Source organism: Cyprinodon tularosa, unplaced genomic scaffold (assembly GCF_016077235.1).
Source record: "Cyprinodon tularosa strain WSP-4 unplaced genomic scaffold, ASM1607723v1 ctg139, whole genome shotgun sequence".
NCBI classification, from domain to species: Eukaryota; Metazoa; Chordata; class Actinopteri; order Cyprinodontiformes; family Cyprinodontidae; genus Cyprinodon; species Cyprinodon tularosa.
In genome coordinates, this window is record NW_024038210.1 from 561,664 (window position 1) to 587,831 (window position 26,168).

At 40.0% G+C, this 26,168-nt stretch overlaps 1 protein-coding gene across 1 annotated transcript in view; it reads left to right on the forward strand.

Annotated features, from left to right (window-relative positions):
* Positions 1-720: 720 nt before the first annotated feature.
* si:ch1073-358c10.1 (peptide methionine sulfoxide reductase MsrA 1) overlaps positions 721-26,168 on the forward strand; it is a 61,173-nt gene continuing 35,725 nt past the window's right edge. The window contains exons 1-4 of the mRNA XM_038278150.1: positions 721-1,109; positions 16,062-16,130; positions 16,257-16,376; positions 20,442-20,546. Coding sequence (XP_038134078.1) covers positions 932-1,109; positions 16,062-16,130; positions 16,257-16,376; positions 20,442-20,546 — 472 coding nt within the window. The 5' untranslated portion in view covers positions 721-931. The remainder of the gene's footprint in view (positions 1,110-16,061; positions 16,131-16,256; positions 16,377-20,441; positions 20,547-26,168) is intronic.

Here is a 26,168-nt window from a genome sequence, read left to right on the forward strand (position 1 = left end):
TTTTGTCTCCTTGAACCCCAGTCCCCTAGGCAGATGGCCGCTCACACTGGGCCTGGTTCTGCTGGAGGTTTCTCCCTGTTAAAAGGGAGTTCTTCCTCTCCACTGTCGCTACAAGCATGCTTAGTGTGAGGGATTGTTGAAGAGTCAATGAGTCGATGCAATCAACTGGTTTTCCTAAGATAGAGAACTTTGAATCAATTTGACTGAATGATCTGGTGAACTATAAAGTGCCTTGAGATGACTTGTGTTGTGAATTGGCACTATAGAAATAAACTGAATTCAATCAATTGTGCTGCGTATGTTTTGCAAAAAGGATGTAGAGAAACATAAACTTCATTCACTTAACAAAAAATAAGACTTCTTGATGAGTTTGAATAAGGATATTAAAAAATATGTCTAACACTTATTTCTTAATGGCAGTGAATTAGAAGTAGGAAAGTCCATACAGACTTCTATATTTTGATGCCAGCGAGAGGGGAACTTGTTGATTTCAGACATAAAAGGAAAATTAAAAGTTTGAATTTTGGAGATAAAAAAAATCGTGGACTTTTATAGCCCATTAGAAGTGGGCTCAGCAGCTCCATACATTTTCATGTCACCAAAGGTCCAGAGCATCTATACATCTTTACTTGAACCCGCTCCACCAGAAGCACCTCCCACAAAACGGGACCGTATAATTGGTGAGTGCTCATTTGCATGCTGAATGCAGTGGATATTTATTTAAATTTAATTTCGTTCCCGCACACGCTGCTCTGCAGGCTTTTGTGCCAAAGTCATATTAACCCCTTGACTAGTTAATATGCACCGCACGACGTGGCCCACGTGCCATGAATATTCATATTGATGGCGGGTTTTTTTCCGGTGTCGTCTGGGCTGCTATCCGCTCCCTCCTGTCCTTGCCGTTTAACGTAACCCTTTAACTGCTGCCGTTATGAAAGCTTCCCGGAAGGCTCCGCAGTCGGGCTGCTTTCCACAAACTCTCAGAAAGTGCGCTGGCCTGCTCCTGGTGTACGTGTCGCTGCTCGCCGCTGAAACAATGACAGATAAGACCGTGCTGCCGAGCAGAGAGCGGGCTCTGAAGGGAAGGGAGGAGAGAATGGTCGTAGCAGGTAAATAAAGAGTATAACAACTTTATAAGATTGTGGTGTAGGATTTTTTTTTTTGGAGCCCAGTCTGCTGGAACTTTTAAAGCTTGTTGCGTAACGTGGAAAAACACAAACACACTGCGACTTCAGCAGAGCTGATGTACAAAATAATGCAAGAAAACATCTATAACAATATTTTTCTGTCTGTATTATAATTTTATATAAAAATATATACGTATATATATATATATATATATATATATATATATATATGCATGTATATATGCATGTATGCATGCATATATATGTATATGTATGTATTTGCACATATGTATATATGATATCATATTTACCTCTCATTCATTCTCATATATATATATATATATATATATATATATATATATATATATATATATATATATATATATATATATATATATATATATATATATATATATATATATATATATATATATATCATGAGGTGAAACCACTCACAATTCCACCTGGATATGGATTACAACATTTCTCTCAATAAATATAAAATCAGAACTAGAATTCATAAACCAGGCACAGCATTATGTATGACCGCTTGCCATAGTAGTTTGTTGCTGGCATCCCAGGCCTGAGCTTTGTGTGTATATATATATATATATATATATATATATATATATATACACAATGGTTTTCTAGCAGGATTATTAAGGATTATTAAGGACAACCATTGCATCTTCTAAGGATCTACTTCCCCCATCTGGGTGCCAAATACAGCAGCCTACCTTCACGGAGGAGTGAAGGTAGGCTGAAGATTCAACAAACTACGTGGTATTATATGGCATATATGGTGGCATATATATATATATATATGTGTGTATATATGTATGCATATATACACATATATGCATGCATATATATATATATATATATATATATATATATATATATATATATATATATATATATATATATATATATATGTATATATATATATATATATATATATATATATATATATATATATATATATATATATATATATATTTATATGCATATATACACATATATGCATGCATATATATGTATATGTATGTATTTGCACACATGTATATATGATGTGATATTTACCTCTCATTCAGTCAAATACACTATATTGCCAAAAGTATTTGCTCACCCATCCAAATTATTGGAATCAGGTGTTCCAATCACTTCCATGGCCACAGGTGTATAAATTCAAGCACCTAGGCATGCAGACTGTTTTTACAAACATTTGTGAAAGAATGGGTCGCTCTCAGGAGCTCAGTGAATTCCAGCGTGGAACTGTGATAGGATGCCACCTGTGCAACAAATCCAGTCGTGAAATTTCCTCGCTCCTAAATATTCCACAGTCAACTGTCAGCTGTATTATAAGAAAATGGAAGTGTTTGGGAACGACAGCAACTCAGCCACGAAGTGGTAGGCCACGTAAACTGACGGAGCGGGGTCAGCGGATGCTGACGCGCATAGTGCGAAGAGGTCGCCAACTTTCTGCAGAGTCAATCACTACAGACCTCCAAACTTCATGTGGCCTTCAGATTAGCTCAAGAACAGTGCGCAGAGAGCTTCATGGAATGGGTTTCCATGGTCGAGCAGCTGCATCCAAGCCATACATCACCAAGTGCAATGCAAAGCGTCGGATGCGGTGGTGTAAAGCACGCCGCCACTGGACTCTAGAGCAGTGGAGACGCGTTCTCTGGAGTGACGAATCGCGCTTCTCCATCTGGAAATCTGATGGACGGGTCTGGCGGCTGCCAGGAGAACGGTACTTGTCTGACTGCATTGTGCCAAGTGTAAAGTTTGGTGGAGGGGGGATTATGGTGTGGGGTTGTTTTTCAGGAGCTGGGCTTGGCCCCTTAGTTCCAGTGAAAGGAACTCTGAATGCTTCAGCATACCAAGACATTTTGGACAATTCCATGCTCCCAACTTTGTGGGAACAGTTTGGAGCTGGCCCCTTCCTCTTCCAACATGACTGTGCACCAGTGCACAAAGCAAGGTCCATAAAGACATGGATGACAGAGTCTGGTGTGGATGAACTTGACTGGCCTGCACAGAGTCCTGACCTCAACCCGATAGAACACCTTTGGGATGAATTAGAGCGGAGACTGAGAGCCAGGCCTTCTCGTCCAACATCAGTGTGCGACCTCACAAATGCGCTTCTGGAAGAATGGTCAAAAATTCCCATAAACACACTCCTAAACCTTGTGGACAGCCTTCCCAGAAGAGTTGAAGCTGTTCTAGCTGCAAAGGGTGGACCGACGTCATATTGAACCCTATGGATTAGGAACGGGATGTCACTTAAGCTCATATGTGAGTCAAGGCAGGTGAGCAAATACTTTTGGCAATATAGTGTATTTATATATATATGAATGAGAGGTAAATATGACATCATGAGGTGAAACCACTCATAATACCACGTAGTTTGTTGAATCTTTTTTTTTGCCTGAGCTCTTATGGCAAGGACTCCTCCGTGAAGGTAGGCTGCTGTATTTGGCACCCAGATGTTGGAAGTGGATCCTTGGAAGATGCAATGGTTGTCCTTAATAATCCTGCTAGAAAACCATCCATCCAGCCATCCATCCCACTGAAACACAGACAATTAAAACAACAACAAAATCACTGTACTTTGTTAAGGACAGGTTTGAGAGGCAAATGAACTAAACATGTTTTAAACACTAAAAAGGTGCCAAAGAAAACCCAGACAAAACCCAAACCTGAAACCTTCTTGCTAATAGGCAGCAGCACTGGGTTTGCCCATTTCCTAAAACATATCACTACCTCTATAGAGTATCACAATATCATTACTTGTACAAGGCTGCCTTCCTCCCACATGACATCTTGTTGCTATGTGTTCCCCAGATAAAAGATTCATGCCCCTACCCCAACCCCCCAAAACACACAACCTTCACATGTAAAAGAGTGGTTATAAATCCGCCCAGAGCACATTTTTCTATGCTCATATTCCCATTGTGAATTTGGTAGACCTGGGTAAAAAGAGCAATAGATTTTTTTGGGCCTTTAAGTTGTTATTGCATAGTCAAGAACATAGTAATCCTGCACATAAACAACTTAAGTGTTGACATTGTCTTGGAAAAGGGGGCAGAAACTGTCACTAAGTCGTGGTTTGAAAATATTCTGGAGCCCTTAAATATAAAATAAATCCGGGGCACCTGTATGTAAATTTGGTCTTAAGAGATTTAACACCACTCAGTTCCTCTTAAATAAAATCCTGATTTACACATATTAGCTGATAAAGCTGTCCACCATTAAAGTTATTTGGGCTACTAACCTGAAACAGAATGCAGCGACAGCTTCTTTGTGGTTTTTGCTCTGTCTTCCATCCTTAAGAAAATAAAGTTAGGATGCAAACACACTTTTGGCCTGATATTCAAAGATTCCAGATAAGAGGGGTTAATTGCATAATAATTTTTAGTATGTGTAATATGTGGGAGTGTTTCGAGTAAACTACAAAGATTGCTGCACAAATGTTAAAGCAGCAAAATGATTTGGTTCCACCCATGATAATTAGCTGATTGCTGACAGTTTTACAGTGGCTGTAAAAGAAGAATGAGGTTCAAAGCTATGTAGATGGGGGAAATAATAATAATTATTAAACTGAAATACTGATTATACTAGATGACTTTCATAGTGCATTTCATAGCCGTTCAAAACACTTTGAACAAAAGTAAAATATAATAAAACATCCCTATGCTCATGTAAGGTTAAGTTTTATAGAGGATGAAAAAAAAGTGTGGGAAGAGATGTGCACAATATGTCATTTTGGATGTGATTACATATAAACTAGGGATGGAATGGTTTATGTAAACCGTCCGAACTGTTCGGTTCGACTGTCTTGGTTCGATTCACGTGTGTTGCTTTCGGTTCATGCGCTGCTCCTTTTTCTCATAGGCGAAGCGTGTACACTCCAGAGCAGAAGGTGGCGGTACTGCGACCAAAGCCAACCACCAGTAGTAAACAAGAAGAAGAAGCGAAGCAGCTTAGCCGGGTGTAGCAGAAAAAAATCAGTTGTTGTGGAGAATTGTGTGGGTATGGCGAGTGGGAAAGAACAGGAGTTGGAAGACGCGCCAGCAGCACTTTATAGGTCTGCTGTATGGAACCGCTTTGCATTTAGAGTGACCTACGATGACGGCGGAAAGAAAGTTGTGCATAAAAGTGCAACAGTGTGCAAGCATTGTGCAAGACGTTTTGTTTATGCTAACAGCAACATGACCAACATGTCAGGCTAACAATCAACATTTACCAAACCGAACTGAAAACCGTGACCACGAAACCGTGAACCGAACCGAACCGTGGATTTTGTGAACCGTTCCACCCATAATATAAACAGGAATTTAAACTGCTACAAAGCTGTGGAGGGTGAAGAGTGCCACAGTACAATACGTACCTACTGAAATAATTCTTTAAATATGCCTTTAAATGATTATAACTGGAAATAGATACATAATCTTTATAAATATATATGATTAATTATATGGGCCTCTCATATGAGATTTAATACAAATCTGGAGCAACAGTGGCGTTGGATGCAGGAGTTTGCCTTGCAGCCAGAGGGTTGTCAGTTCAAGCCCCAACCATTGGGGCTTCAATGCCATTGTTCCTGAGCTGCAGTGGCCACAATTTAGCTTACTACCATTAGTGTGTGTGAGAATTCATTGTAAAGTGCTTTGGTCAAATCTTCAGACTTGAAAAAAGATTATGAAATCATTTAGCATCTATTTCAGACCAAACTATGGATATTGAGGCTGGAATTATGCACCCAATGAGCTGTTTATACATTCTGACCTGTTTTTGAAGTTGTTTCCATCTATTTCATTGATTATATTAACTTTAGGGTAAAGAAAAAAAAAAGTATAAAGCAGCCAATCAGACGGCAGACTTTCAATGGAAGCTTTCCAAGTCCCGCCTCCTTTACTTTGATATATGGGTGACAGTTTAAATTAATCCATGGTGTGCTTCACTGCAGGAAGAACATGAAATAATTATACTGACCTCTCAAAAAGAAATCAATATATTTAACTGTGGCCCATATAATGAAATATTTTCTATTTATTTACACTTGGTGGTGGTTTTCAAAAGCTTATAGAAATCTAAAACCCCCAAAACTGGCTATCCATTTGTATTCTGGCCTCTTTACTCTGCTGCTGCTAAATAACAGCAAATCCAACTAGTCTATCATTACTAAAGGCACTTTAAATACTTTCATTTAGATTTTGTACACAGTGATATTCAGCAGGAACACTCCAATCATCTCTGAATCAACAGTAATTAGTCAAACTTAAGTTTGGGAGCTAAAGAAACATGTGTTCCAAAGATTTTAAACATTTATTTAAGTGATTCAAGCAGTCTGACAGTAAGTAAACCTGTGAGTTGTAGTGGTGTTAAAAGCTTGTTTGGTTTTCTCTGTCAACTGTTTTATTACTTCACTGAACAGTCTGTGACGCTTTCACTCACTTGATTGTATTTCTCTTGTGAAACATAATCTCCAGTTATGCTCCAAATAAGAAACAGGAAATAATTTGAGCTGAGTTCTTCCATTTGTCACCAGTGCATTGTGGGAGCTAGGCGTGAGTGCGTAGGAGGAAGAGGTACCACAGTATCCAGGGGCCCATCTGGGCATTATGCGCATGAAGGCTCCACCCCGTCATAAGTTGCCTCTCCGTCTGTCGAAGCAGCTCGGAGACACGGCATGGCAGAAGTCTGTTCCTCCCCGTTCACCATGGGGGTGGCAGTTTAGATGAGGTTGAGTTTTTTCTGTCTTTAGTGTTTGTGTTTTGCCACGGTGGCCTTGCAATCGTAAATGATTGCAGGAGTGTCTCCACAGGTGCACAGTGCAGTCCCGGCCTTGCACGCCTGCGAGTGGACACCGTAGTAATTCCTCTATGTTATGAACATCGGTCGTTTTCAAATGAGCCTGTTGTCCTGGTGCCCTGTTAAAGAAGCTCCTACTCTCTGGTTCGGTTTCCCGTTGCCCTGCATTGCCTCCCTCGCTGTGGTCTTTGTGATTAATTCTCTGACCTTGGCGAGAATGATCCAATGGCAGACTGCTACATGGTAGGGGCACAGAAGCTATTATTTTGAGTCAGTGCAGGATATACTGCCAATATTTCTTCTTAACAGGATGGGGAGGGGGGAGCTGTCTGAAATCAATTTCTGCTACATGTTTCACTCTTAACTGTTAAAATCAGATACATGAAAAGGATATATTGGCAGTATTTTTTCACAGCTCTCAATGGATGCCCTTTCTGTTTTTAATTCACTTTTTACAATAGTCTAAAGCATATTGACAAACTGATTGTCAATTAGATAAGCAACCATAAGCTAAATAGAAAAAAGAGGATTTGCCCTGAGTGGAGACAGGTATCCGTATAACTCTGTTTGATTTCTTTTTTTGGTTTATTGCCTCAAGTTCAGGTTTCCTTTTTCTACTGACATTGATTCTGAAAACACTAACTCACAAATAGGTCAAGGCAAGTTCATAAGGAGTTGACAGATACTGTAGTGAGGAGGATCTGACTGTGCTTTGGTGATAACTCAATTAGGGATAATTCAGATTCTTGATCTTATGGGTATTGTGGTGAAAAGTAAGAAAGCATTGAAATTGAGAAATTCATGGTGAACTCTTTTTAGTTTTTACTTTAATTTGCTGTTCTCATAATTTTACATATGCTCATCTGTATGCTATTTGTTTACTTTTCCTGGGGAGGTGATGCCCTGTTAGTTAAGTTATTTGTTTAGTTTCATTATTTATTAATCTGACCTGGCTTTTTGTGCATTTTTTTTTTGTTTTTTCCCCATCTTCTTACAGTCTCCTCATTTGATCTCTTTTAAAGGTGTTCCTAATCCCCTGATTCCCCAATTCACCTGCAGTCAGTAGCTGTTTCCATTGCAAACGTGCACAAAACCATGTCAATACTTTGCTAAATTCTAAAATGCAAAGTTTTGTGATTGCAGTATTTCCATTCAATAACAAATATAAACATCTGAATATGTTCAATTCATTTCAATCTATTGTTTTTATTTAGCGCCAAATTACAGCACACGTCATCTTAAGGCAATTTACAGAGACAATACAGTAAGATTGGTTATAAATTTCTATCAAGAAAACCAATCATTGACTTGCAAGACATGCTCCTCTTGAATGAGCTCTGAAAACAATATGGCAGCAGCAGATGTAAACACAAGATATTTCCAAATTTCAGCCATGACTCTAGTGGGCACCATCATCCTCCAACCAGTTCCGTCTTTGTCTTTTTTACAAGGCAATACGGTCCACTGATTTATTATTTAAATCAATAAAGTCTCTGTTTATTCACTGGATTGCTGATTGCCCGTTGGTAGTACGGGGTTGAAGTGAAGCCACCGTCCGCCATATTGGTACTCCCTAGTTACATTGGTCACAATGTAAACAATATGTGCGCTACAGCATCGAACAACGATGATGTTCTCATTTTCAGGGGGACTTAAGACTTAAAATAAAGATAAATTAGTCACTTTGACACACACTTGCTGTTTCATTGCGTAATTAGATTATTTTAACTTAGAATAACAAAAAATAGGCACATCACATTGCATAGTCATTATGAAGTCAACGAAGTCTCTAAATCATGTACCGGTAATATAACATATACAAATTCATCACAATAAAATGAATGTGTTAATGGAGCATAATCATAAAGATGGCCATTTTTACTCCCTCACCAACCACAACCTAAATGTCTTGGACTGTCTTCGTTATTTACGAGGCTGTTCTTTGTCTACTTCCACCTTACTTCTCAAACGTCCTCCATCTGAAGAATTTGTGGCTCTATAATCCTATAGTCTTAGTTCACAAAACATCCTGAGATGGGAAAACAACTTCATTGTATGATGCTCCCTTTGCATAGAATAAACTTTAAAAGTCTTAAAACCTTATGACATGATCTATTAGGACATTTTTTAGAGAAAATACTGCATGGATTAGAGCCAGGCACATCTGTTTGCAGATGTTTTGCCTTTTTTTCAGAGCTTGATCTCAACCTCTCATGGCCAAACTAAATAAGGTGGGTAGGGCTGACCTACTTTTAGAGGTTAAACTTAAATAGGGCTACAGTTTGAATTTTTTCTTTTTTCATGGGCCTTATTTCAAATAGGTTAGCAAAACATTATTCAATAATGAATGATATGGACTGATATGGAATGCTTATATCATAATACATTACACAGTCATCTGTTTGTTTTGTATGTAAATATCTTTTCTTATGAAAATGGTTACATTTTGTGATGCTGTCTTTGCCAGGACTCTTGTTAGAGATTTTTAATATCAAGTAGTTTTCCTGTTTGAGAAGTCTTATGGTGTCTTGTTTAATGCATTTCTAATGGAAGTAGTGAGAAAGCAATCTGCAGCTGGAACTTCTGTTACCTTTTGGACAGAAGTGGTTAAGAAACTAGATGAATGTGTTGCAGTAATATACCCAGCAGTCGCTTTATTTGATTTGATGGTTGAATCGGTTATTACAAGTATTAGCAAAGTCACCTGGCTGCTATTCAATGACTTTGGGATCTAGATGTGGTGCAAATGATTTGCTGAAGTTCCAACTAATTATCGGAATGACAAAAAGAGGTTTGAGTGTAACCCTCTTTATGGTTTATTGATAGTAGCATGAAAAAGAGAAAATACTCTGTGAGCTGCTGTTATATGGATGAAAATACAAAAGACCCCAACGAGAGCCAACAAGTTCTTAGTACCAGTTCAGCTTAAATTCAACTTCATAGCCTCCACAACCTGAGCGTTGTGGCTTGCTGTGCCCATGCATTAAAAATCAGGGTGGGACAATCATTTTTATTTGAAATTAGGGGTGGGTATTGCCAAAGATATCACGATTCGATCCGAATCACGGTTCACATGCCACGATGCGATTCTATCACGATGCATCGCGATACTTGAAATATTGCGATGTATTGCGATATTGTCACTGAACACTGTATGAAAAAAATACACCTATTACCAGTGGCTGTGTATGATATGGATAGTGTCTTCAATTGATACATAACTGAGCGCACCTGAATTCATACATAGTTGTATTTATTGAAACAACTTTTGAAAGTATTGCCATGAAAACAAATACCGGACACAAATATTACTATTACTGGATTGGACACACTGACAAAAAGTGCTTAGGATTTATAAAATTTAAAATAACAGTGCTGTTTACATGGCCTCAGTGGTCCTTTAAATCAATGAAAAGGAAACATTCAAATGTTTGACATTTCCCCTTTTGTAAATCACATGCATCATATCAGTTTAGTTTTTACCTTCTTTGTTTTTAAAGCCAAAATGCATCCAAACATCTGACTTGGAATGTGATAGGGCTGGGCGAATGTTCTCAGTCTCCATGTTTTGTTTATGAATGACTTCTCGCAGTATCCGCAATGACATCTACTGGACTGAAAGTTGTATTCCACTTGTTTTTGTCTGATGTGTGCCAACCATTCATGTATTTTATTTATTCCTTTTTGTTAATGAAGAATTGATACTTGGCATCAAGAATCGATGCAGCAGAACACAAAAATTAGAATCGCAATGCATCGTCATGACGATTATTTTGCACACCCCTATTTGCAATATGTTTGCAATTCTAAGAAATGTAATTTTCAAAAAACACCTTTGAGTTTTAGGTTAAATGGTACATTAGGGATAGCCTGGGTGCCATTCCGAACTTAGTCCCGCCCACAAGGTTTGAGGTCGGGAAGTTCGGTCTGGCTCTGCTTCATAGTAGCGCGAGTATGATCGCCCACCCTCTGGCGATCCAATCAAATTGTCAGGACGGGCTTTATACGATGATGGACAGATGATCAACATAACGTCATCAACCACGTGACCAAAGCGCGCTTGGGCGACAACAACAATGGCTGCCGCTGGAGAGTTGAGATGAGTAGATTCTGCTATTAGGTCTGTTCTAGAAGATATCGACAGCAAATTAATTTTAAAAGAGGAACAGAAACGCGATCACGGCTCATCTTCTTATTCTAGGCGCGCAACTGCACGCTTTGATTTTTGTTGACAACAACTATGCCTGGCTTTACATACGTCACGCACTCCGTTGCTCTTATTGGTTGTAGGTCTATCCAATTGAGTGCAGAGGCTTTTTTTTTCCTGGTCCGTTCAAAACATGCCCCATAATCACAGCTCTATGGAGCAGCATCAGACTCATATTCTGACTAGAATTGAGTAGGACTACGTCAGGCTACATTAGGGACACTATCTTCCTCACGTTAGCACTTTAGGAGGCAGTTATACACTAAAAGCGGGTTTGCCACCACACAGAAGGGAAGAGAGAGTTGCAGTTAATGTGCAAATCCGTGCATGTGAACAAGAATTAAGCACATTTCCTGCACATTTCCTACATATAGTATATGCCAGTTAGTGAAGAGGAAAGTCAGAATGAATTGAGATCGCAATTTTGCTAAAAAGAAAATCACAATTTTGATTCTTGGCAAAATCGCAGAGCCTTATTTAAGGCCAGAGCGTAGCCATCCTCTTAAAGCTACTTTGAGAACGATAAAACACCTTTTTACCAAAACTGGCTACTTGAACAATATGGTGTCTTCACTGTAATCAGTGGACTCCACAATCACCAGATCCCTGTCATACAGAGCACCTTTTGGTTTTTGGAGGAATGGACGATTTGCATAATTGATATAGAGCTAAGAAACCTTTGTGTTGCTGTCATTTCAATATTGAGGACATATTGTGGAATGTTTCTGAAACATTGCTGAAATATGCAACTAAGAATTAAGGGAGTTCTAATGGCAAAATGGGTCGAGCCTATTACACGCAAGGTGTATCAAATAAAGAGGCCAGTAGGTATATGTCTGAGTGCTTCCCAAAGTTTTCTTGGCCACTCCAATTGATTCATTAATTTACATTTTTTTTTGTCCTATGAAAACAAATTCCCAGTCTTCCTTCACTCTTGCCCCCCTCCCCCGTCTTTTCTTGCCCATACCCTTCCTACCATCCAGCAGAGGGTAGTTGGCAGCAGTATAAAGCATCAGCCTCTGACGACTCGTGCCTGACTCCCTGCCAACCTCTGCGCAACTAAAAAGAGGAATGGCAAGAGGGAGGAAAGGGGAAGAGTAAGAAGAAGAGAGGAATTTTGGAATGAAAAAAACAGAGCAGTCTGGAAATCGACCTAACATCACCAGGTTCTGGCATGCTGGGATGGTACCTCTCCTGTGTCTCTGTGTGAAGAGGCAGCAGCGATTCGACTTCAGTCGTATGGGTGAGAAATACAGGACCAAAGGTTTCAAAGGCTAAAAGATCAGACAAAAGAATCAGCACTTGTTGTTTGGTATACGCTGAGCACCAGACAGTTGTGCCCCTGCACAATAGTCACCTGAATTCAAACAGAAGAGCAGGGCTTCCAGTCCAACGCTTTGGTTCTGGTCCAACTGCCTACTGCAGCTAGGCTCAGGAGGATTTTCCTTCATTCCTTACATGGCTTAAAATGTGATCTGTCCTTTTCAGATATCTGCAAAAACAAAGGTGTGCTAAAGAACTTATGCCTGGATCCCTTTCAAAGTGGAAAAAAATTCTTTTCATGAGCCCTTCCCACATTTTCAGCCTGTTAACTTCTTTTGTAAGCTCAGGCATCCCCCTCCCTGCCTGTTTTTAAATAATTCCTTTTCTTGTCTTTTCTGGCATAGTAAGGCAGAGTAGTAAGGGTCTTTAGCTGTGTTTTTCTTGATGCATATGGGGTAATTATTGCAGAAAAGGACGTCGGTGCTCGTCTGATGTAAGGGAAGGTGTGCTGTACCAAGCACAATAACAGAAACTAACCTGGTACCTTGACCTCAGCCAGCTGCTCCATAGGAGAAAACCTAGTACAGCAGTCGGTGCACCAACAGTTGTGCAGCAGATTGCACACCGTGTGAAGTGAGGTAGTGTGAGAAAAAGTGAAGATGGAGGGGAGCTTAAGAGAGAGGAAGTGATGTCAACAGGTTCTTGGCTAACTTATCATTTCTTTATTGCTTGTTTTTTTTATAAAACGCCCGAAGGTTTGGCTTTCTAAAAGCCAGGGGAGTCTTTCACTTCCTTACTGTATCTCGAATCTGTTTCTTCTAAATGGCGATTTATTCCTCTTATTGTTTTGGCAGACAGGTACCTCCTCCTCCGACTCTTTTTTTCTTCTTCTCCTACTCTTTTATTTCACACTTAACTCCCTCTCACTCTCTCATTTTACCTTTCAAAGTCATTTGGCAACTCCAGGGGGCAAGAGCTTGGAGACGTTGAGAATAGTAGAAGAAGATAGAGATTTCTTCTGTTCTTCCTCTGTTTTAAGCCATCTAACGAGACTTAGAGGATTTAACATGTCCGTCACATGGAAATGCTTTGATTCTGCAGCCGACTGTGCCTGTGATCGTGACCTGGCAGCGCCAAACAACCTGCTTCTAAAAAAAAAAAAAAAAAGAACTGCTGCTCAATAGGAGGCCACGAAGCTGCTGCCTGGGGCCATCCAGGCCTCCGTGACATTTTAGTCCTTTATGTGCACAGGAAACGAAACTATTTCATAAAATATAAAAAAAATACCTCAATACAACAAAACTGTATTATCTGCTCAAGCCTTGCGGAATCCCCTTGTTTCCCTTTTTCTTTACAAGACCTTATCTTTAGAGTCCCAGCATGGGAAAACATTTTCTTTTCAGTGCTTCTATACAGTTCGTCTTTATCATAATCTCCTTTAAGTCTGAAGGAAACCACAGGGAGCTAATGGTCTTTGGCCTGTTCTTGCAGTAAAGGATCATCCCAGCCCTATAGGAAATGGACTATTCTGTCCATATCAGATTTGTGATTGTTAGTGTTCAGGTCAGTGTCACGCATAACCCAACTTAATCGGACAGGAAGCGATCACCTCATGGAACTTGGAGTAAGCATCCATTACCGATACATAGCTAAGCTCTTAGTGTACGCTGTGGCCTGTTTATCTGGAGACAACTATTAGTGGTTGCAGTACAAACCAGTCTTGCTTAGTGGAGATTTGCATGCTACAGTAAGTCACCTCAGTCTTCTTAAACCTTAATCCTCCTGACATATCTGAGGACTACACATCCACACACACACGCTTGCTCTTTAGCATTCTAATTTCAGGCTGCACTGTTGGCCCTGGAGTGCAATCTTTCTGCTCTTTGTTTTGTTTCACTTGTTGGCTGTTTCCACCCTGACAGTGGTGAAACTGAGACACCATTATGCGTGTCTTCTGTCCATTAGATTACAGCTTCATAATAATGCCTTCCAAAGGTAATTATCCAAATGAACTTTGACTATGCCTTGATTGAAGCTATTCCATTGCTCGGCCTTGATCTTTGGGGTCATTGTCCTGCTTAAAGATGAAAGCCTCAAATATTTTGTCGTTTCTAACAGGCTCTCCAGGATTGTGCTATATTTAGCTTTTAACCTCCTCCCAAGAGCTCAGATTAACCATCCTGTCCTTGCTTCTGTGTTTATTTGCTCCCCATGTCGTATTTCATATGTAGGCCTACAAGTCTGTTTTAGTCTCATCACAGCACAAGTTTTTTTAATCCTCTACATGGATTGTGGGAAACGGCAGAGGAGAATTATTTCTGTAAAGAAATTAGCAATTTATTATCAAATAATGGTTGATTAGATTAAAAATGGTTTCATCTGATTATGTGATCATGACCTCTTAGACCCGGGTTCTGCAACCGTCACAATCCAAAGGGCTGTTTTTGACTTAATTCCAGTTGATAAAACTATTTTAGAGTGGCAAACATTCAGCTAACCTTTTTTTAGCAAGAATAACATGTTAAAAAAGTAGCTACCACAGGAGATTTCTCCTTTTTAAATAAGCACTGTTCTATTTCAGATTTTAGATTTTGGAGTGAGGGAAAAAAAACTTGCAGAGAGAATAAAAAACATTTAATAGGTTGACAATAATTTTTAAAAAATTATACAAATACAACACACTTCCCTCTTTAAAATATTAAAAAAGTAATATTTCTGTTATAATTCATGGTTTTTACCAAAATTATGATTTTAACCTTTCTGTTCATGGTTGATTATATTTTGTTTCTATATTCAATTCTATTGGTCTATTTTTTTATTAATGTATATGTATATTTATAAATTTGATGGTTACAAAACCAAATATTATTATTTTTTATATATATTTCAGTTGAATTATGATGTGCTATTTTTTTGTATCAGTATCTAATTTAAATGTGTTATTAAAGGACTTTCTTGATACAAACAAAAAAAATAATTTTTTAAGAAAATTGCCACTTATCTATTAATTGTTATTCATTCAGTGATCTCAAACAACTTTAGATAAACTCAATATTTAATAGTTAAACTAGATTTCATTTAGGCAGTCTCAGAATCAAAAGGGGCTCAGAGCAAAGGGATCCACATATTCCAGATGTTATTTATTACACAAATCCAAACTGAACATGATTTTCTTTCCAGCTCAACAATTTTGCAAAACCAATCTTATGAATCTGTTTGTGGTTGTTATGCAAAAAATAAAATAAAATCAACCTTAAGGAGTATGAATACTTTCGTGCTGTGCTTCATCGTTAAGCTGTTGTTAGGAGTTTCAATGGGAACAACCAGCTGTGTCGTCTTTGACTGGGCGCTTCAGCCATCTACAGAGACTAAAGACAACCACTTTAATATAAGAAGTTAAAGATACCAAAGAGAGGACGGCAGGGAGAATCAGGGAGGAGCTCAATGGTGAGTTTCTTCAATGTGATCCTGCACAGAAGCCTCTGATTCCAATCCTATGGCTTGGGTTAGGATGTGACTAAATGAGAGCCTGTGAGGCCGACTCCAAGCTGCATTCAAAACTAATTTACTTGCATGATGAAACGTATTGTGTTTTCCTTATTATTGTGATCTTATACCATATTTTCCACTGTCTTGCCTTACAGATAAGCATGCAGTTAATGGGAATCCCACTGTGGAGCCTTTTCCAGAAGGCATGGAAACCATCATGTTTGGTGAGGGGGCACAATCACCAGCATTTAAAATCTGAAACTTCCCTGCAAGAAGATCTGTTGCCGCATTAATAAGATCTCTGTTTGACACAATGCGAAAGACTTAACTATGCATGCATCTCTTTGCAGGAATGGGTTGTTTCTGGGGAGCTGAGAAACTGTTCTGGCGGCTTCCAGGAGTCTTCTCCACCCAGGTGGGCTTCGCCGGGGGCTTTACACCCAACCCGACCTACAATGAAGTCTGCACAGGTATTCTATTTTGCACATTTTTCACTTACGATTACCTCCCACTCTGCGATTCCTGTTAACAGATCGTTCTACCTTCCTGCGAGGAAGGGAAACAGGTTGGCAGAACATTTGACGCTGCGAACGTCAAGGTTAAAGACAATTTAAAGAAAAAGGAAACGGATACAGAGGAAGATTGTTTTAAATAAAGCCCCCTCATCGCAGTTCTTGCCTTCATCTGCAGTCAACTACTCAAAATGCACTGCTCCAGATGGGCTGTACCCCCCCAGCATCCCCACCCCCACATGACCTACTTGTGAGGATTTTGCTCTCTGCTGTGCTGTATTGCGGTGTTTTTTTTAGTAACGGAGGTTTCTGTGTTGAAGGCGCCATACGCAGGCTTCTTTCCCAGAGAATGTGATTTGCAGAAACAGATTACGTTTTTTTAAATGTATTGTTAAAGATGTCCTACTTTGTTATCCCAAAAATCAAATAGATTTATGTAGGAAGTGGACGTGTACCGCAGATGAAGACGTTCGACTCATGTGATGCTCAAGCTTTTAGTGTGGGACATTTTTTGGGGGGGGTCTGCTCTGCAGACAGGCATGGAATCAAGGTGCAGAAACAACATGGGGTGCATGAAGACCAGTAGCAGAACCCTGTTGCCGCTTTAACCAGCTTTTCAAAAACAAGATGGTCATCTGTGGAGAGACGTGGAGATGGATGAGTAAAAACCAGCAGCTAAGTGATACAGCAGGTGAAGGAATAAACAAACAAAACTTTCTAAGGGAGGAAGAAGGGAGAAAAAAGTGTTGGTCCTGTCCATCGGCTGAGCGTGCAGGTGTCGCTCCAGTGGCCATGACGGAGCAGAACACTGCGACTGCATGCGGCCGAGGAGCTGTCAGAGCAGCCATGGTAGGACAGACAGAAAGAGAGGGCTGATGGAACTGTCAGAATAGATGGGGAAGAAGAGGAAGGACAAGGGGATAGATGGATGGTCTGACCGACAGGAGCTGGGGAGGCTGAGGTGCAGTCAGAGAGGGAGGGGCTGTTATTATAAATTAGAATAATTTACCTAATTTACAAGACTAGCACAGTCTAATGCACCAAATATTTGTAATACAGAAAGCAAAACTGTGGCAGGAAAAAAAAGGATTTTACCAAGAACCTGAGTGACATGATAGAGCCAACGATAAGGCTGTTTTTAGTATATTTAAACTGCACAGGAAGTATCGTCACATGACCAGAGCTGAACTCTGCACTGAGTTCAAAGTTCCTTCTCTTAACTGTAGTGTTTTATATCATCTAGGTTTTTAACTGTTTTTTGAAAATCATTGAGCAGTTAAACATGTTGGAGGCACCGTAGACTATTTTACATCTGCAGCTGCGAAGACAATTCACTGCCTGATAGAAAAGGAACCTCTGTGTTAATTACACAGAAACTGGTTGTATAAAAGAAGTTGCACAAATTATGCATAAAGATGCATTTAAATTCCCAGTAAAAGAACAGCATGAGATTAAACATAATGAATGATCAGAAAAGGTTTATGGTATTAACATTTTTTAATATTCAGGAAAATATTTTTCGACCTTTCTTAGCTTAGTAACTGAACAGAGAAAATAAATAAATAAATCAGAATAAAACTTTTTTATCAGCATTATGTGAATGTTTTTAATCTTTTTGTTGCAGAACAGTAGATAAACTAAGGACAAAATGAATTTCACAAAAAGAAAGAGTAAAGGCAGAAGAGAAACTTGGGACATCAGCTGAAATTGTTTGCACTGTTTTTAAATGAACAGACTAAATAAATAATCTGGTTGATCTTTATATGGAAGTAATTTAAGTAAGCTAACAGTAACTTTTGCTCCTCTTAAATCTATATATTTTTTCATAAACTGCAGCTTTATAAGCGACATGCGTGAGCAGCCGAAGAGGCAGACCCAGGAGCTGTGGATGAGCAACTAAAAAAACAAACAGAAAAACTTCTGTACACTTTTGACATGTTAAAACTACTAAATACATTTGAGGTTGAATATTTTTCTGTCAGCACATTTTTCCCTCTGCTTATTTGCATAGCTGCCTGCCTGACAATTTCCCAGTTAATCTTTGCAGAGTTAATTTAACTTGATCTCTTTTTAACCACATTTTGATTAGGTGAATATTTACATTAATTAAAATGTTCACATTAAAACTCCTAAATAACACATAGAGTTAAGGAATGTATCAGTTATTAAGAAGTTTCTGACTTTGATATTAAATAAACTGTGATAGAAGCTTTTTTTGTTTTTGGAGCCGCCAGTTGACTGAATTAAGACATATTTTAGGTGTGAAAGCATGAACCAGTTTACATATATAAGCATATATAAGCAAACTCCTTTTCTGTATGATTCCATAGTGACAACTCACCGGCGCCATTTAAACCATTTTAAACGACAAACAAATCCCATTTATTGCAAAAATATAGATATAGAAGCACAGATTCATATTAAATTAAACAAATTCCTTTTAAATAAATATATTCCTATTCAATCAATGTTCAAACCTAATTCAATAATGTTCAGTTTATCACAGCGAGTGTTAAAAAATCTTTCTAGGAAAACCAAGGCAGTGCTGTTGAGTCACTGACTGATACGCTCACATGAGCATGAGACAGGAGAGGATGGCTGATTGCATATGAAGCATTTCATTCTTTTAGTTTACACTTTGTAGGGGTGGGTCATAAACATAAGCAATTGCAACTTCTTCAACAGCCCCCCACCCCCCCCACACACACTTTAGAGAGCTACTCTATGCCAGAATATATGAACTGGCCACTTAATCAGAATATGAAAAAGATGTAAAAGTTCTACACCTTCCTTAAAAAATAGAACAGTTTCAACAAAGTCGATTTTACAGGTTTTAATTTGTGTCCAGAGGTGTGTTGCATATTTTTGGCGGAAGAGAGCAGTTAAGGTGAAAAGAGAAGAGGGTGAACAGGCTGATTTGTTGATTTGTTAACGCGTTGAATGGCCCTTTAACAGAACACTGCAGCTCTGGCAGCTTTAGTGGTCCTGATCCCTGTCGCTTCCCAGCCTTTCACCCCCCTTCATGTTCGACAAGCTTCGAGAGTGTCGCCACACACTCACCTTTTCCTCAAAAGATCTTGACAGCAGCTCTTTCACCAAATAAAATTTTTTACTTTCGGATGATGTCTCTGCAGCTATACAGTCTGTTATCAGCTCACTCCTGTGCAGTTTGTTGCTTTATTTCATGCAAACATGCTGCTATTTCGGTGCAAAAATGCACTAACGCTTCCAATAAATTTAAATTGTTTGCAGGCATCTGTTTTACCTTTTTTTTGACGATTACATGTAGATTGTCTTCTTAATTTCTTTCATTTTCATGTCATTGATTTTTTTTCCTGCGGGGTTGTTAGCAAATGGAAGATAAACAATGCAGAAATTGGTTTTGTATGTAGGTTTAACAATCTCCTAGGAACTGCACTGTATCATTCTGCATTGCGATAGAATTTTATTATCTACTCTGGTCTGAACAATAGTAGAAGATTTGAACTGATGCTTCGTATACTAATCAAATATGTTTATGTCAAGAAATGTAAAAATACCCATTCAGCCGTAAATATGCACAGATTCACGTAGAAAACATATGATACCTAAAGCATCCCTCAGTTAGAAAACGCCTGCAGGCAGCTCGCTGAAGCTTCAGTATCCTGGCAGCTGCAAACAGGAATGAGTATCTGGGAGCTTTTGGCAACCTCCACCATAAGCTCCATCTTTTACTTTTCCTTCTTGTTCTCTCTCTCTATATACCTCCCTCTGTTTCTCCTCTGGTGCCATGAGAAATAACACAGCTCATAGTAGATTCAGCCTGAATGTTTTCTACCTGTGGTGCATGCACTCACTGACCCATACACCCTGCATCTTCCTAGTCTCTGCTTTCTGGTTTTAAACCTGAACGTTTCTTAGATTTCTAGCATTTATCAAATACATTCAATGTTTGAAGATAAGAGAACAGTGCAGTTTGAGTTGTGTTTGAGATTAGTACCACTTTATTTTTTTTAGCTATTCATATTACCAATTCCCTTTCAGGTCTGACAGGCCACACTGAGGTGGTGAGGGTGGTGTTCTCCCCTCAAGACATCAGCCTTGGGGAGCTCCTCAGACAGTTTTGGGAGAACCACGATCCTACACAAGGTAGGAGCACACAGGCAAACAAACCCCAGTCACCCTCAAAAAGGACTCATCCCAAGGGGGCACAAAGTGTATTAGAGCGGAAGGATGATGCCCAGGCATGCGCTCGTGCATGTTGCGGTGGGGGGGAAGGTCTCATGGGTGTAAGTCAATGCCAGACAGTGTTAATGTGTCTGAGACCCAGCCATCCATGGTGGTTCATGCCACTGTGGTGCACGTTAAAGCAAAACATTTTAAAGTATTTCTTAGCATTTACACAGCCTGCACTTTATTTAAAAAAAAGCTAGTTAATAAATTATACTAAGATGTCAAAGGGATCAGTCAAATCAAACAGAAAAATCTCTTAGATTTGTCTGTTTGTCCCAGGAGGCAAACTGATGTAAAAAAAACTTCACCTTTTTAGGCATATTTTCCCTTATTTCAGTGTTTGACTCATGATACATATTGCTGCATTATTATGAAGCCTGCCACATATTTGCCACCCACACGTGCACAGCATACCCATCCCCCACTAAAAGCCATCTCTCCATCTCTTCGACTCTGGTGCTCTCTTGTTTTCTGTGCTCACTGAAGGAGGTGATGTAAGAACATTAATGCACCAGGAGGACACATGGAGGGTGTATACATGCGTGCATGTGTGAGATGGCAGGAACGAGCAAAGTGGCACTCTGCTCACTCATATTGAATGTAGGGAGGGGTGGGACAAGGAGAGACGGATCAAAGATTCATAGGACCGACCTTCAGCCTTAAGAGAAGCACGCGCCTCATTCGGTGACGCGGATCCGATCCTGTCATGAAACGCCTTGGAATCATGTCTCTTAAACCTTTTAGCACATTTTATCATGTTGCAACCTCAAAATTCAATTTATTTCTTCAAGCTCTCATGAGAAAACACCACAAAGCAGTTCATGACTGTAAAACTCAGCTACAATGATGCGTGGATTTCAAGATGTATATATTTATAATGTTATCTGTGCAGATTCAGAGGATTTATTTTAGAGAACATTACTGAAAAGCAGCTTTACAAGTCAGAGATGCATCCAGTGGTAAGTCAGGAGGAGCAAGAGAGCCCAGGCGAAGAATGTGTCAGCAGGAGAACTCTAATTCTTGGCAAGAACAAAGCTGTTGTTTGAAAAATCCATAGAGTTTTCCACAAGCCATGTTGGGACTACAGCAAACACATAAAAGAAGGTACATAGGTCAGGTGAGACCAGTAATGCAAAGGAAATTCTGCTGGCAGCTTCAAAAGAAGATCTTATTTATTTTTGTTTTAATTCAGAATTAAAATTAAGTCATTTCATAACCCTTACACTTGCTCTGATTTTACAATTTGAGATTGACGACATTGCTGTGGATCTGGTTGGAGGGAGATTTAACACATCGCTCTGTCTATTTTTCATCTACCGTATTTTCACGACCATAAGGCGCACCGTACTAAAAGGCGCAGTCTCAGTTATGTGTCCCATTTCTGTATTTAACACACACATAAGGCGCACCGGACTATAGGGCGCGTTTTTTATATACAGGTACATGTCCTCTACTACCTTTAAATACCTCTACTGCGTATTTAAAAATACAGCGGGGGCAAAACTGAGTATGACTGTGCTTTATTCATGTATTTATTAAAAAGTATTAATCAAACCTGGCAGCTGGCCGTGAGACAGACACATCGCAGATGACACAGCGCTGTGATCACTCCTAAATTAACTTAAAATCCTGAAACCTTCCGACGGAATATGTTCGCTTTTATTACCGGTATCCTGGTGCCTGCAGTTTAAATTATTTAGATGAAAAACACCTGCCAGCAGCCGCGGTGAACCTGGAGGCTGCCCAGCCTAGAGGCTGCTGTTGAAGGGATTTCTACTGTCGGCGTACCGCTGGTATGTGGGGGTCTGAGCGCCTCCGACAGAAATAGATAATCTGGATGAACTGACTGCAATTATTAAGTTTTCAGGTGGCCTTTCTCACTTAAAAATATATTAAAACTACTTTATTCCCACTGATCACAGCAAATATAGCTGCAAGATTTAGATTATTTAGATGAAAAAACACCTGCCAGCCACCGCGGTGAAGAAGAGGAGACCCGCCCAGAGGCTGCTGTTGAATTAAGTTTTCAGGTAGAAAAATAGAGCGGGAGCAAAACTGAGTATGATTGTGCTTTATTCATGTATTTATTACAAAGTATTAATCAAACCCATCAAAGTCATTATCCTCTGTTTCTGAATTAAACAGCTGCGCTAAATCAGACATGCCAGTTTCCCCTTCTTCGCTGTCAGAGTCACTTTCCGTGCAGCGCAGCTCCTCAGAAGTAATGCCGGCTTTTGCAAAAGCTTGAACAGCAGAGCCAGCAGACACGTTAGTCCAAGCATCTGCAATCCATCTGCAAACGGTGGCGTAACTTGCCCGGCGCTGCCTTCCACTTATCCTGAAACTGTGGTCTCCGTCTGTCATCCATCGCTCCCACGCCGCTCGCAGCCTTACTTTGAACGGCCGCTTCACACCGATGTCGAGCGGTTGAAGTTCCTTTGTCAGACCCCCCGGGATAACGGCGAGCACAGCGTTCATTCGATTCACCATGTTTTTCTCATCAGCTGTGAGATGGGCACTTATGGAGTCACAGATTAACTGCGATGGTGATGCGTGGAAAAAAACACCTGTTCTCCTCACATACACCTGCCTCTGCCACGCTTTCATCATCTCATCCATCCAGCCTTTTTCATTTAATATCATATGTCATCAGAGCGCTGTGTCTGTCTCGCTGTCAGCTCACAGATCAGCTTCTCTGATTGGTTGATGCGGCGCGTCCAGCAGCAAAACTTCAATTTTTCCATCTCGAGCAGCAGCAGCGCGTTGGCGGTGCATCAGATGCTTAAACGCTCCCGACGTGCTGCACCTGCTGCTGCGAGACCTTTTGCTGCACCTATACACGCGTCAACCATTGACTTTGCATGTAAACTCGCTGCTTCTGCTGCACCTGCTGGGTCTGGTTCACACCAATGTCGAGCGCTTGAACAGCGAGCACAGCGTTAATTTGTTTCCCCATGTTTTTCACATCAGCTGTGAGATGGGCACGCATGGAGTTACATATTAACAGCGATGGTGATGAGTGGAAAAAAAAACACCTGGTCTCCTTACATTCAGCCACTCTTTCATCATCTCCTCAATGAGGTGGTCTCAAAAGTCGCAGTTGCAAAACACATAGGGCGCACCGCACCAAAGGGCGCACCGCACATTTTGAGGGAAAAAAAAGACGTTTAAGTGCACCTTAGTCGTGAAAATACGGTAATTGTCCTTTTTTTTTTACAGTTTATTTTTCCTTTTGTGGTAAATTCGGAGCACCATTTTCATCCAGCCTTGGTTCCCGCTGCCAAGGAATTAACAGCGAAACGTCACAGTTAAAACGTGCCTCTTTGTGCCGCAGCAGTAATGTCCGATGGAGTCTATTACAGGCTGTCTGCACATCACTGACATATATGTTGCTCTTAGCTGACTTACCGCCGTCTTGTTTTGTTTCAGTTATTGCAGGAATACAGGGCATAGAATACAAGAGATCAGTGTTGGTTGTCACAGTTTAAACTGAAAAGATTCAAAACTAGATCAGAGGTCACTGATTTTTAACATTTCAGTCCAAACATTCTGTTACAGTTCCCTGTAAAAACCAGCACTGATCTCAACTCTACCACCTGTTTAGATCAAAGCGTAATTTTGTGTTAAAATGGCCCTGTCAAATTCCAGATTTGAATCAAACTGAAAATCTGTGGCAAACCTGATGTTTACAGTCGTTCTGCATCCGGTTAAAATGAGCCAGAGCATTTCTGTATAAATGTTTGGTCTCAGGAGAGAGAAGTTAGTAGAAACATACTCAAACCGCTCAGAGGGAGTTAAATAAAATGCTCGCCTCACCTTTTAGGTGTTTTATTTGTACAGAAACTATAAAACCCTCAATCTTTTTCCTTCAACTTAGTCTCTCAAACCTCATTGTGGTTCAATTATGAGAGAAGTTCATGTGATCTGATATCTTCTAGGTTCTACAGAAATAAATAGAAATAATCATTTGGGTGTTTTTTGCATCATCACATTTAAGTTAACCAGTTGTTAAGTATGTTTATGACGAAAGGCAGGGGAAGATGTAAAGTTTTTTTTTCCATTTATCTGAGACCCACATTCTCCTGATTAGAAGAGATTAGTCCCCTGTTCCCAGTAGCCGAGGGAAGAGACACGTCTTTTCACAGGCAAAGTCGCAGACAGAGTTGAGCTGACATGCCACGGGGCAGAGGCAGCGGGGCCAAAGTAAGCAGACATTTCACACATCACACTGCCCTGCCTTATATCATGTTTTATTAATAGCAGGCAGCTAATTCTGTTTTGTTGGTCACAGTTAAAACCAGCCGACATATTGCAAAATCACCACAGACTCCGAAAAGTACTAATATTTTTTCTAGAAGCTCAGCTCCTCATGCGTGACTTAAATAGGAATCCGTGCCGTTCCTCTGCTCTCAGATCCAGGGGTTCACGTGCAGTAGAAATTCTTCTGATTTGACAAATGTAGCGTGGAGTGGTGGGAAGCGGCCCTCTGGCTGTGCCTTCATGCATGCTTAAGCTCCAATTTATTCTGTCCACCTTAGAGCCGGGCTTAAAAGAGAATGAAGAAATTAAAGAAGTTTCCGCTTTGACCTGAGAAGATTCAGTTGAGATGGTATGTGGGGAAAAGCTGAAGAGCATCAGGAATTCTGTTTTCTCCTGATGTGCATCAACACGGAGGCCAAGCTTATTTAATAATCAGTGTTGGCATGCGATTGAAACTGTGCATAGGTACTTATTTAGATGCATGTTATATGTGTAGCTGCAAATGTGTGCATGCATGTGCACGTGGGCGTGGGTATATGTGTTTTGATATCTGTGCCTCTGCTGCTTTGCCTTAGTTCAAAAGGGTTTAGTCCTGACAACGTGATGTCGGTCTGCGTCAGCTCCACCAATCCCGGCCTGGATAGCAACATTAGCAACCAATCAGAAACTCCCAGCAGCCTTTGCTGTGTGCCCTCTTTTCATATTCAGCAACGCTAGTCTCAATCCGCTGGCTTCCCTGGGATGTTGCATAAACCCCCCACACCCCACCCGACACTAAACACCCCCACCCCCACTCCCCGCTTCTACACACTTCCATATCATAAGTTTCTTATGTCTGTTTTGACAAGCCCTCAGCAGCGTACCTTCACATGGGCTCATGCACACTTCTCAGGCACAAACAAATGTTCAACAAAGCTTTTTTGTGTCAGAGGGTCACATCAGTCCAGTTTTTGTCATCATGGCATAAAAGATTATTTGATTTAGAAAAGCATACGTATATTGCTACACTTAAACCAACTTATTCATGCACATGCACAGAAACGTGAGTAAAAGGCCGATTAATAGGCTTACTTTATATTTTTTTGGACTTCTACACATTTTCTCTGCAAAAATTCACATCTAGATGCATGTAAATTCTGTTTCCCTCAGTGTTTTTCTTAAAGTTTGCGAATAAGCATCTGAAAATGGTTCATTTTGTACAGTTTCTCTCTGTCATCCTGTCATTGCATCTTTGCATCAGTTGCAACCCTTCTCCCTTTCTCTGTTGCCCTTTTGCTC